Source organism: Bombina bombina, unplaced genomic scaffold, assembly GCF_027579735.1.
Source record: "Bombina bombina isolate aBomBom1 unplaced genomic scaffold, aBomBom1.pri scaffold_1026, whole genome shotgun sequence".
NCBI lineage: Eukaryota > Metazoa > Chordata > Amphibia > Anura > Bombinatoridae > Bombina > Bombina bombina.
The window spans coordinates 5815-19949 of record NW_026510723.1 but is presented as its reverse complement, the minus strand read 5'-3'; the positions used below and the strand labels follow the sequence as shown (position 1 = coordinate 19949).

Sequence of the window (14135 nt, the reverse complement as noted above, 5' to 3'; positions counted from 1 at the left end):
ATCAAAGTGAATGTTCTTTTTCTACAGGTGAAAAAGTTCACCTGTAGCCTTATACTTACCTCTAGCGCACTGGAGAGCCGTGCTAATCCAGAACCTTCTTCACAGAGCCATGGGGTGGGCTTATATGTAGCTTAGCGTGGCAGATCCCATGTGTTTATGGACCTTCGCCTTTAGTGCAGGCCCTGTGATCCGCATGCTAGAAGTACGTTTTTTCTAACCCCTAAGCTAATTTAAATGAAACAAATGAATACTGATTAATTTGTCTGTATTTCAGCTACTCCCATGGAACACCTCATGTTAAGCCGACTAACAGAGGTTTGGGGAACGCACTTTACAATATGGAAAATAAAATGCATTGAATTTTGTATATTAATATGAATTTGACAGCATTGTTTGCATGTATAGCATCGTTTTATTACAATTTCTACTATGTCCCTTAAAGGGAGAAGTCAAGTAAAAATTAAACTTTTCTTATTCAGATTGAACACTCAATTGTAAACAACTTTCCAATTCACTTCTGTTTTTTTAAATGTGCACAATCTTTTTGTATGCACACTTTCTGAGGCACCAAGCCCTACTGGGCATTTGCAAGATTCACAGAATATACGTATATGCATTTTGTGATTGGCAGATGGCTGTCACTTGATATGGTCGGAAGGAAACTAATCTTAAAATTTGCTAGAAAGAAATCTACTACTCAACTACTCATTTGAAGTTCAAATGAAGATATTTCGCATTATATTCTTATTATGCATTTACTAATATGTATTAGTGGTCCTTTAAGCAGTTTTTTTTCTGCATAATTTAAATGCAAATTTACATTTTTCCATAAAACACAATTTTTGCAGAACAAAGTTGTTACAATTTTTATTGTGATTAAACAATAGACTTTTTTTTACTATGTATTTTAATTGCAATATTTCATTTATTTGTTTTATACCTTTTTTAAAAAAGGATTTGTGTTAGCCCTAGTGCAATGTATATATCACCTTCACATACTTAAAGGGACAGGCTACCCCTGAATTTTTATTGTTTAAAAAAAATAGATAATTCTTTATTACCCATTTCTCAGATTTGCATAACCAACACAATAATATTAATATACTTTTTACCTCGGTGATTACCTTGTATCTAAGCCTCTGCAGACTGCCTTTTTAAAGGGACAGTCAAGTCCAAAAAAACCTTTCATAATTCAAAAAGGCCATGCAATTTTAAACAACTTTACAATTTACTTTTATCACCAATTTTGCTTTGTTCTCTTGGTATTCTTTGTTGACTTGAAAGCTAAACCTAGGAGGTTCATATGCTAATTTCTTAGACCTTGAGGGCCACCTCTAATACAAATGCATTTTGACAGTTTTTCACCACTAGAGGGCATTAGTTCATGTGTTTCATATAGATAACATGAGCTCACGCACGTGAAGTTACCTAGGAGTGAGCACTGATTGGCTAAAATGCAAGTCTGTCAAAAGAACTGAAATAAGGGGGCAGTTTGCAGAGGCTTAGAGACAAGGGGGACAATTTATTATAGTGCGAGCGGACATGATCTGCTGTAGCAGATCATGTCTGCCGCACATCGATAAATGCAGACAGCATATGCTGTCAGCATTCAACATTGCACAAGCATTTCTTGTGAAATGCTTGAGCAATGCCACCCCCTGCACATTTGCGGCCAAGGGGTGTCAATGAACCCGATCATATCCGATCGGGCTGATTGCTGTCCGCCGCCTCAGAGGTCTCGGACCACCGCTGCTTCTAAAATTCCATTTCAGGCGGACCTGAAGTGGAGTGGGTCGGAAGCAGCATCCGCTGCATCATAAATTGACCCCAAGGTAATTACAAAGGTAAAACGTGTATTATTATAATTGTGTTGGTTATGCAAAACTGTGGAATGGGTAATAAAGGGATTATCTATCTTTTTAAAACAACTAAATTTCTGGTGTTGACTGTCCCTTTTATTTAGTTCTTTTGAAAGATTTGCATTTTAGCCAATTAGTGCTGACTCATAAATAACTCCACGGAGTTAGCACAGTTTTTATCTATATGGCCCACATGAACAAGTACTATCTAGCTGTGAAAAACTGTAAAAATGTACTGATAAGATGGGGCCTTCAAGGGCTTAGAAATTAGCATATAGACCTTCCTAGGTTTAGCTTTCAACAAAGAATACCAATAGAACAAAGATAAATTAGAAAGTGGTTTAAAATTGCATGCCCTATCTGAATCATGCAAGTTTAATTTTGACTAGACTGTCCCTTTAAAAGCAAGGAGACACACTGTTCTCAAGGTAAAAACTGCCTTTATAGAATTCGGACAGGGGCTTGATAGTGCTGGCGAGATTTCTTAGAATATCTCACAAACCCAGAGAGCTTTAGATAATCGGGCCCCTAGTGGGGTATAGTAGAAGCATAATATCTGGGTCACACATTTATAGTTTTGTACATGGCTGGCTAAGGGAAATCGATTTTTAATATGTAGTTATTTGTCTCTCATTTATTTCACTATGTTAAATATAATTTCAGGAAAAGCCAATTTCTGGACAATATTTCCACAATGAAAATCTAATGCATCTTGTATCTGATTTATTTGCTGCTGGAATGGAAACAACATCCACAACTCTCCGATGGGGTTTATTGATTATGATGAAATACCCAGAAATTCAAAGTAAGAAAATTATTTTTATTTTACATATATATATATATATATATATATAGAATAGAATGGAGAGAGGTGATGATTTGAAACAAGACTTGCCAATTTGAATTTGGAGGAATGTAAAACAAATTTTAAATATTCATTGGGCCCCATTTATTAAAGCCCGGAAGGATGTATATCAACAGATTCACACTCTCTAGGTTTAAATAAAATGTATTAGGTGATGTTTTGGGGAGCAAGACTCCCCTTCCTCAGACCTGATTTGATACCAAAACTGCTGTTAATAATGGTTAGCATAATTTCCTTAAAATCTGTTATATTTTATTTTGCACACATTTGTTCAAATGAGTTAGTACTTGAAGTGTGAAGTGGACATTATAGAGTTTTACAAAGGTTATCTCTGCCAAATTGAGCTTCAAGGGCCAGTAAACAAAGAAAATAATGTTATATAATTCTGCACATAGTGCAGAATTATATAACATTATACCAGTGCTAGAGTTATATAACCTAATATTGCCTGCAAAGTTTTATTAAAAAATAGTGTTTTCCAGACCCGCTCTCTGTGCTCTTCTGAGCGGGTCTGTTTTCTACACAGAGCGCATCTGGCCAGCTGTCTATTCACAGCCCGGCCCGACCGCGCCATTATACACAGTGCAGCTCGCTCTTGCTCTGTCTGACAGCGGGAGCGAGCTGCACTGAGTGTAATGGCGTGGTCGGGCCGGGCTGTGACTAGACAGCTGGCCAGATACGCTCTGTGATAAAAACAAAACCCTCAGAAGAGCACAGAGAGCGGGTCTGGAAAACACTATTTTTTAATAAAACTTTGCAGGCAATTTTAGGTTATATAACTCTAGCACTGGTATAATGTTATATAATTCTGCACTATGTGCAGAATTATATAACATTATTTTCTATGTTTACTGACCCTTTAAAGGGACATGAAACCCAATTTTTTTCTTTCATGTTTTAGAAAGAGCATGCAATTTTAAACAACTTTCCAATTTACTTCTATTATCTAATTATCTAATGTGCTTCATTCTCTTGCTATCATTTGTTGAAAAACATATCTAGATAGGCTCAGTAGCTGCTGATTAGTGGCTGCACATAGATGCCATGTGTGATTGGCTCATGCATGTGCATTGCTGATTCTTAAACAAAGAATACCTGAAAAATGAAGCAAATTAAATATTAGAAGAAAATTGGAATGTTGTTTAAAATTGTATTCTCTATCTGAAAAACAAAAGAACATTTTGGGATTTAATGTCCCTTTAATATGTGGATGGGTGCTGCAAGGACTTGATTTACAACCAGGCTAAAAGAGCAGCAATGCAGTGCCAATATATTTATGTTATTTAACCCCTTATTTATAATCACATAAAAAGTATACCAGTGAGGTGAAATATATATGTATGCAGTGGTATTGCATATATAACTTCAAAACTACATTACAGAATCTGCTTAAATGTTACTACTATAAACAGGTCCCCTGTCCCTTACTTATATCAGCTTAATAGAAAAACAGCTCTTACCTTCTTGGTTTCCTTTTGGCTGTAAATTATTCCTGTCACTGTTCGTGTCTGTGCTTGACCCCACATCGTCAAGTTGTCATTCCACCCAACCCACAAAACACACATCACACTTTCTGTATGGGATTGAAAGGCTACAGCTCCTTTATTAACATAACAAATAAATATAAATAACATTAACTTTTCAACCAATCACAGTGCTTGCCCCCACTATTCACTCCACAAGTCCCGCCCCACTCAGGGGAGGGGCTACCACCATTAAACCAACCCCCTGCTGATAAAACATTTAGTACCATCCACATCATTACAGGCGTAAGCCTCTACCAACCAGAGCAAGCACCCCGCCACCACTCACCCCCCATATGAGAACCGCCACCCAGAGCCAAGGCCTTTTCAATTCCTTCCTTCAAAGTGAAATTAAAGAGGTGTAAGCCCACCTCATTCAGGTGAACCCCATCCTTCAAATAGAAGCACTTCCCCGATTCTCCCTCAAATTCTACATGCCTCAAACCCACACCCCCAAACCTTCTCACATATCCACTCACCATCCTGTTAATCTTCCGTCTGGAAGCCTCCAACCTCCCTGAATCCCAAGCTGACCTCCATAACAAATGACTCTCAATCTCAGACCACACTATTATCAAACCAGGGAAGAGCTGCCGTAAGCAGTCCATCCCCCTCTTAATGTCATCCACTAACTCCTTCTGGGACATGAATCCCAGGTCATTCCCACCAACATGTATAACCAGAATCTGAGGGGGAGAAAACAGTCTGGCATTCTCCACCACCATTCCAACCAGCTGACCCCACTTCATACCCCGAACCCCAAACCATCTCATCACCACTTGCTCCCTAGGCAGCCCCAATTGAGTTCCATCTTCCTTCACAGCGGCAGCCTTCCTGGCCCAAAACACGTATGAATGCCCGATCACCCAGCATCTTGCATCCCTGCCAAGAAAATAAAGCTGTGTCAGCTGCCACCACTTTTTTAATTAGACCCTCATCCGTGGGCCTGACATACCCCCAGAACCTCTCAGACCGCCACCTACCAATCCTCTTAATCACTGCCAAATCCAGACCCAACCCAGCAGCCTCAGTCACCGCCCCGATTCTAAATGAATGGGACCCAAATTTCATACCCCCCAACCCTAAGGCCCCCAATGCCTTCCGGAATTCTGATATAAATTGAAATTGTGACAATACAGGCCCATCCTCTTGCACCAAAAATGGGCCACTCCTCCCGGGTGGAGGCTGAGGTAATGTCGGACAGCTGCAACCGGGCAACACAGCCCACCCATTTCTCTCAAGCTGATCAAACATCCTCTCCCCGACTGGTCAGTCTTGGACCTCCTCAACCACATCTCCACCTTCCCTTCCTTTAAGACCACCTCATCCCTGTGGATGCCCCATCATCCTTCCTATTCCGTCCCACTAACTCTGATACCCTGAACGCCCCAAAAAAGGCCAAAATATACGCTGTCTTAAACAGTATCTCCTCAAACCCCGAAAAACATAAACCCTTCAAACAACCTGTAACCTTTGCCAAGATCACAAACATCACCAGTCTTCTGCCATCCTTCCGCCCTTTTCCTCGACACAAACCTCTAATCGCCATCCTCACTACAAACACCTTTGTTAAATCCTCCAACCCCAACAATGGGAAGAAAAAGGCTAATGCTGCCACCCTTTTCCTTACCTCAGAGGGCGACAGCCTCTCCTCCCCTCACCTCTTTACCCATGACAACAAAACCCCCAGCTGAATTCTCCCATCTCCCATCAAATGTCTTCCTTCTTCCAACTCACACCATTTTCTCCACACACGGACGTTTGCCCTCCACGTGGTATGAGTCAGGGCCCCTTGAATCAAACTGATCACCCTGGGCCACCCAAACTCCACAGGGCCCTCGTGCAGGGCTGCCCCCTTCCTCGTCTGCTTCCGGCGCCACCAGACGGAACCGATCCCACTGCAAATTGGACCAAGAGTCAGCTATAACATTCAACTTGCCCGGAACATGAATAGCCCTGAAAGATACATTGTTGCGCTGGCATTCCAACACAAACACTCTCAATAACCTCACCACCGGCGGAGAATTGGCCGTAAGCCTGTTAATAGCCATGACTACCCCCAAGTTGTCTGAGTGAAAACTGACCCTCTTGTCCCTCAAAATGTGGGACCACACCCGTAGTGCGACAACCAGAGGTAAAAACTCTAAGAACGTGAGGTTCTTCATCAATCCGGCTTCCCCCCAGCTGGGAGGCCATGCCTCAGTGCACCACCTACCCTGCAAGTATGCCCCGAACCCATGGGCCCCTGAAGCATCCGTGTATAAACACAAGCTTTCATCAGACCAACCCACTTGTATAATCAACCTTCCATTGAATTCATCCAGAAACGTTAGCCACACTCCCAGGTCTTCCTTCAGCTCCTTCTTCAATCTGATATGGTGCCTTGGCTCAGACACCCCCACCATTGCCAAAGACAGTCAATGGCAGAATACCCTGCCAATCAGAATAATCCGGCAGGCAAAATTGAGCTTACCCAGCAATGATTGAAGCTGTCACAACGTGACCTTCTTAGAGGCCAACGCCTCCCCCAACACCTTCCTAAGGTCCTCCAGTTTGTCCTCTGGGAGTCTGCACTCCATAAGGATGGTATCCAGCTGGATACCCAGGAAACTCAACGAAAACACCGGACCCTCCGACTTATCCGCCGTGACTGGGATCCCAAAGTCACGCGCCACCTCACCGAAGACCTCCACCAAGTGCTCACAATCGCCGGTTCCAGCCGCTCTGACAAATAAGTAGTCATCCAAATAGTGTACTACTGATGATTTTCCAGACTTCCGCCTAACCACACATTCCACAAAGGATCTAAACTTTTCGAAGTATGAGCAGGAGATGGAACAACCCATCGGGAGGCACAGGTCCACAAAGAACAAACCCTCAAAATAACAGCCCAGCAAATTATGGCACTGCGGGTGGACCGGCAAGAGCCGGAAAGCTGATTCCACGTCTACCTTGGCTAACAGCACCCCAGGCCCCGCCACCCGAACCAGTGACACCGCTTTATCGAATGAAGTATAGTTCACCGATACCAATTCCGGATCAATGCCATCGTTAACAGACAACCCCTTAGGGTGTGAAAGATGATGGATCATACAAAACTGTCCTGCACCCTTCATGGGTACCACCCCCAGCGGAGAAATCTGCAGCCCCACCAGCGGCAGCTATTCAAATGGTCCAGCCAACCTCCCCAACCCCAACTTCCTTGTACAACTTCTCCCTTACCACAGAGGGAAATTCCTAGCTGATTTTCAAATTGCCCCCAAAAACCTCCACCCCTTGTTATTTGTATGGAATAATAAAACCTGAACTAAACCCTGTCAACAATAATTCGGCGTTCGCCGTGTGCCCTCGCCTACTGGCGTAATCCCTTAACAACGGCACCATCCTTTCTACCCTCACTGGGGTCCGCGCTCGCATTACCCACATCTCCTGGCTCTCCCCCTGCCTCGCTTTCTTGAAACATTTTGCGAAGGAATAGATTCCTCCACACCCTGAGCACTCGTGCTTGTATTTGCACGATGCCCCAAATTGTCACTGCCCTTCATTAAACTGAAAGCAGAGGCCCTTGCGGATAACTGTCAAGGTGTTTCCGCTAGCTCCCCCGCTTCCCTTCCTTGATTCGCCAACCAAAAGGACTGACCCCCCCGCAGAGGCGTCATAATCTCTAAACAAATACCCATGTCCCTATTGTCCCAACGCATTACGGCCCTCACCGCCATCCGATCATCGTACCGCCACCAGGCCATCCCACCGTATGTTTTATATACACTCGCAATCTCGTCGTAATAACAAAACGAAGAAGACCCTTGCTCCGGAAACTTCTCACTTACCACGCTTGCCAGTATGCAAAACACCCTCGACCAGTTCCTAAATGTCTTGGGCAGCTTCCTCCATCACTTCTTACTCTCCTCGTCCTCCTTCTTCCCCTTCTCCTTATCATCCTACTTCACCTCCAGCATGCGATCCAAGGGAAGCAGCGACAGGATCTCCAAAAATTCCCTCTTCCAGATCTTCTCCCCCATCTCACTGGGGAGGTGGATCCCCAACGGACCCACCGAACATAAGCAAGGCCTCCTCAAGGCACCTTCCGGCACCTTCAATGTCTCTCCACCACTGCCAGCCACCCTACTTCCCATAGCTACCGCACCTCCACCCGGCGGTGGGGGGACAGCCTGTACCTCTCCTCCCGTCTGGGCCCATGCTGCTGCTAGTGACCCCCCAAGCCCCTTCAACTTCTCCAAAGTGGCAATAAACCCCTTTAGCCCCACCAATAACACCTATCTTTCATAAGACGAACCATCATTCACCCTAGGAAGCAGCTCAGTCGCCTCACCTGTCAATTGCACCGCTGTTGCAGGTCCATCTCTCCTTCCCGTGTCTGCGACTCCCCTGTCTGGTCTACTGCTCCAATCCCGTCTGGGACCCCCAGGTCTACTGACCATTTCTTCTCTGTCTGCCTCCACGAGGTGTCTCACTTGCCCTCTCCTAGCAGGTGACCTCCCTCTGCCATATCTGCTCCTGTACCTGGACCTGTCAACCCTGGCCCATGTTGGCGATACCACCTCAGTTCCTCTAGTCCTCCTGCTCCATGGCGACCTGGACCTCCTGCGCCCTCTAGAAGAGTCCCGTCTCCTCAGGGGGGTAGTATCCGTCCCCGTCCCAGGTCCGGAGCTTGCAGCCTGTGATGAAGAGGCACCAATCAAATCCCTCCCCCTCTGCCCATCAGCCCCCCTCTCCCTCCTCCCGCCCCCTTCCCTTTCTCCTGTCCCCTCCACGTTGCGGGGACAACAAACTCAAAAGCTGCGCCAAAGTAGACATATCCCCTACCTGGCCAGCTGTTACCGCTCCGGTTGATGTCCCTTCCATTGGGTCCTCTTCCTCCGTCCACAGCTCCTGATCCTCCACCACTTCCTCATCCCTGGCTTCGCCAGAAATTTCTCCCCCAGTCGTAATGGCACTTTCCTCTGCAAGACACAAAAACAATCATCAACGCTCCCATCTCACCTCCATCCTCCCTTGCACCCCTGCCTATCAGGCCCCTCCCCACAGGTATTATCATTTCTGTGTCCCATATATTTTTTCTTTTTTTTTATAAACCCCCCACCCCCCTATCCCTCTATGTGCCCCGCCACTCCCAGGGCCCCCCCTCTTCCCCAGCCCCCCCACAGGCCCTACCCTCATATCCCACCACCCCCACCATCCACACCCATTGGGCAGGTACCATGCTCAGCTTGCTGGTTCAACTGCCCCCTTAACACTTGCCACCCTACTCTCTTCCACACCGGGCCTCCCCTTGCCCTGTAAACCCACTTTTAATGCCAGACCCCTTGCCCCTACCTATATCCTTGCAGTCCCCCAATTCCCCCATCAGCACATACCCATACTGCCTACCTATTTCCTTCTGTGTATTGCTATCACTACGCATGGCCAAAATCTCCTCTTTTCCCCTTTTGTTCCTTTTTTTTTTTTTTACTTTTTATTCTTTATTCTTATAGGATCCCCCCCTGGGTTGCCCAGGTTGTTTCCCCCTGTGCCCCCTCCTAGTCCAGCCTTCCACCCCGCCTGTTATCCCTCAGGCTCATGCACTCCTACCTCAGCATCGCCCCCCCCCCCTGACATCCCTCACCCCCCGCCTCCCCAAAATTATCCACCTGCTGCCCCACGGTGACATCCAGCTCACCGCTCCTACCTCCTGGTCCCTCTTGCCTCCCCACCGACCGCGCGTCTCCAGCTCCACCCCGGCCTCCCCCGCTACCAGGCTTCTGCCGCTGTAGGCCTCCCCAGCCCCTACCCTCTTACCTGACACAGGCATCTGTGCCCCGGATCGACGAGTCCTCCGTCTCCCTCTGGCTACGTTGGGCCCCAGCTGAGGCTGCCTGGCCATGACGTCATCCTCCTCCTCTGTACTAGGCCGCAAGCCCCGCCCTGGGCCTGGCCGTGCTTCCGCTTCCGCTATTCGCTGCTTTCCAGCCTGCTCACCACCGGCAGGTCCTCTGCTTCCCCTCCTAGGCCTACTGGCGCCAAGATCCAGACTCAGACGTTCTGGAGGCCTCGACTTCCGTGCCTGCCGTCCACTCCTCCTGGTCAGCAGACTCACTGGGTATGGAAACTGCCATCTCCACTCCTGGGCTGCCTCCCCAGCCGTGCTTAACTGCTTCCTTATCCAGCTGACTCCTTCTGCCTGGCCACCTGCATCAGTTCTGACAACAAGGCCTCCATCTCAGGTAAGGAAAAACAAATTTTCCCCACCGTGCTGCTCCTGATAAAATGTCTGCTGCCACTTCCTGATGTGGGTTTATAAACCACCCCTACTCAGCCCAACCCCTTGTCCTCTCTCTCACCCCATGCCCTGCTTCCTAGTGGGGTCACATAACCCTTTCTTCCACTCTCCTCCTTCAGGGTTATTACTTTCTCACATCGCCTGTGAAAAAAAGCTACCTTGTCAAGATTAGCTACCTCTACGTGCACATGCTAACAGTAACATAATCACACTCCATATATGTTTGAAAGGAATGTGTGGAATGTGATTATGTAATGACCAGCATGCACAGATGCAGGTATCAAATCTCTACAAGGGACTGATCTGCTGCTTCCATTCCATTGTTAAAGTGGGCACAGACATGTACAAGTTCCAAGTTCAAATTTCTACAGTCCTATTGTTCCTTCTGAAATGCATAACATTTTTGACTGGTAGCAATTCATTAACTGTATAACGTAGCCTAAATATGGGGGCTGCATAGTAGCTTTATTATCGAGGCTCTGAGGCCCCGGGCCCCTCCTGCCTTGTATTCTGTAGTAGTGTGCTCTGCCACAATAAAAAAAAGTGTGTCAGTCAGACTCCAGGAAAGCAATGTAACTGTGTTAAAGCGTCCTGGATTAGGGTGCATTTCTCTGCCACAGTAACCAACAAAAAATATTTCCCTCAAGGAAAAAAAGTAACTACTGGCCCTGATGCCAGTGGCCCCTTTAATCCCCTGATGCCCAGCCTTGCTGACAACAATTTTACAAGAGTTTTGCAACTCAAGAGTAGTTCAAGTATACTTCTTTGGACTAGGCTGGTGGTATCCATGTTCCTGGTTTCCTTTAGTCTTGCAAATTAGGGAGGGATATAAAGGAGATTGTCATATGATCTAACCAATCACTCTGTAGAATGTTGCAAGCTCAGGTAAATATTACCATACTTTATTTATAAAGCTCCAACAGATTCCTCAGCGCTGTCCATGGGTAACAAAGATAAAAGGACATTACAATATGAGACACCAGACAAAATGTAATAAACAAATACAGGGGGAATTAGGAGCCCTGTTCCCGTGGGAATTTACAATCTAAATGGGTAGGGGGGTGAGAAACAGGAGGTGGGGACTGCAAAGGTGGGAATGATGTTAGTGTGGAGTTAGATGAGGGCAATTATTAATCAAGTGGAATGCATTAGTTACTGATTTGGTGATAGGCTTCCCTGAACAAGAAGGTCTTTAGGGAGCGTTTAAAGGAGAAGAGGTTGGGGGAAAGTCTGACAGCTCGAGGAAATGTGTTCCAGAGGGTTGGTGCCGCATGAGAGAAGTCCTGCAGTCTAGCATGGGAGGAGGTGATGGTAGAAGAGGCAAGGAGTAGATCGTTGTTGGATCTTAGGGGACAGGCTGGAGTATATTGATGAATGAGGACAGGTGTGGGGGGGGCTGTATTGGTAAGGGCTTTGTAGGTCAGAGTGAGAATTTTGAATTTAATTCTGCTGTGAATGGGGAGCCAGTGAAGGAACTCACAGAGGGGTGCAGTGGATACAGAGCGTCAGAAGATGTAGATTAGCCTAGCAGAGGCATTTAGGATGGATTGAAGGGAGGAGAGGTGGAAGAGAGGAAGACCAGTTAGTAGGTTATATGTGAGTAAGAGCTGGGGTGAGGGTAGAAGAGAGAGAAGGTATTAGATGTGAAGGGATAGGGTCAAGTGGGCAGGTAGTGAGGTGTGAGGGAGACATTAGGGAACTCACTTCATTTTCAGTGGTTGGGGGGAAGGTACTGAGAGTGGTGGAGTGGTTGTCGGGGGTGGAGATGGAAGGTTGCAGTCTTGTGGTGGGATGTTACTTCGGATGGTAAGTGTTTTTGTTGAAAAAAGTAGCCTGCCAAGTACAAAAAATTAAACGTTCTAATTATTAGAGCATTTAATTGTTGCACTATTGCTTGCATATAATTATAAGCCTTGCAATTGGTTAAACACATAGTTATAGTCAGCTCCAGAGCAGCAATGCACTTCTGTCGGTAGCTGTGAGCACATCTAGTGAGCCAGTGACAAAAGTAATTTCTGTGTAATCACCAGCCAGAAGAGCATTGCTGGTCCTGAGCCTACCTAGGTCTGCTTTGCACGCTATATCTGAATCATGAAAGTTTAATTTTGACTTAAATGCCCCTTTAAAGGGATATGAAACCCAAACATTTTCTTTTGTTATTCAGACAATGTATACCATTTTAAAAACTTTCCAATTTATTTCTATTATCAAATTTACTTCATTCCCATGATATTCTCTGTTGAAGAGACACCTAGGTAAGTGTCTGGACCACTACATGACAGGAAATAGTGCTTCCACCTAGTGCTCTTGCAAATTGATAACATTCTTGCAAAGCTGCTGCCATATACTGATCCAGACATGTGCACACTCCTAAGCATAGGTCCCTGCTTTTAAACAAAAGAACAAGAGAACGAAGACATTTTGATAATAGAAGAAATTTAGAAAGTTGTTTAAAGGGACAGTCTATGATAAATTAAACTTGTAATATTTAAATAAGGAATGCAATTTAAACAGCTTTCAAATTTACGTTTATAATCAAATATTGCTTTGTTCTATTGGTATTCTTTGTTGAAAGCTAAACCTAGGTAGGCTCATATGCTATTTTCTAAGCCCTTGAAGGAAGCCTCTTATCTCAGTGCATTTTGACAGTTTTTCACAGCTAGAAAGCGCTAGTTCATGTGTGGCATATAGATAACATTGTGCTCACTCCTGTCGACTTATTTATGAGTTAGTACTGATTGGCTAAAATGCAAGTCTGTCAAAAAGAACGGAAATAAGGGGGGCAGTCTGCAGAGGCTTAGATACAAGGTAATCACAGAGGTAAAAAGTATATAAATATAACAATGTTGGTTATGCAAAACTGGGGAATGGGTAATAAAGAGATTATCTATCTTTGGAAACAATACCAATTCTTGACTAGACTGTCCCTTTAAGTTTGCCTCTCTAGCTGAATCATGAAAGAACAATTTGGGGTTTCATGTTCCTTTAAGCTTTTAGTTCACAAATAACTGTGGGCAGACTTGATGGGACTCCTGGTTCTTATCTGTTTTTATGTTTCAACCATTTTTATTGAAAGTGCCTTGATGTGAACCACTGGATTTTAAAAGTTAAAATGAATAATATATTTCTCACAGAAAATGTACAAAATGAAATTGAAAAAGTGATTGGATCTGCCCATCCTCATATGGAACACCGCAAAAAAATGCCGTATACTGACGCTGTGATTCACGAAATTCAAAGATTTGCTAACATTGTACCAGCCAGTGTTCCACGTGAGATCACACAGGATGTAGTTTTTAAAGGCCATGTTCTTCCAAAGGTCTGTAGAAATGTAATTCCTTCTATATATATATATATATATATATATATATATATTAGTAAAAAAAAAATCTTACTAAAATGTCTGACTTATTAAATAATATATACAATGTTTTATTTATATTGTATTAGTGTATAAATACATTTATTTCTTATATTATCCCCAAAAAAAGAAAGCTATTGGAAAAGCAACACTATGGTAGTGCAGAGATCTTGTATCCAGAAATAAAATGAAGGGGCTGGCTCCCTAGATCAGGGGTCAGCAACCTTGGCCCCCCAAATGCTTTGTA

The 14135-nt window shown here is 44.7% G+C and overlaps 1 protein-coding gene across 1 annotated transcript in view; it reads left to right on the top strand.

The window, feature by feature from the left end:
- The window catches only part of LOC128643345 (cytochrome P450 2C5-like), a gene marked incomplete at its 3' end in the record, with an annotated part of 85481 nt that extends 71620 nt beyond the window's left edge, over positions 1 to 13861 (top strand). The window contains exons 7-8 of the mRNA XM_053696275.1: positions 2523 to 2664; positions 13662 to 13861. Of these exons, the coding sequence (XP_053552250.1) occupies positions 2523 to 2664; positions 13662 to 13861 (342 nt within the window). The remainder of the gene's footprint in view (positions 1 to 2522; positions 2665 to 13661) is intronic.
- Positions 13862 to 14135: the final 274 nt, after the last annotated feature.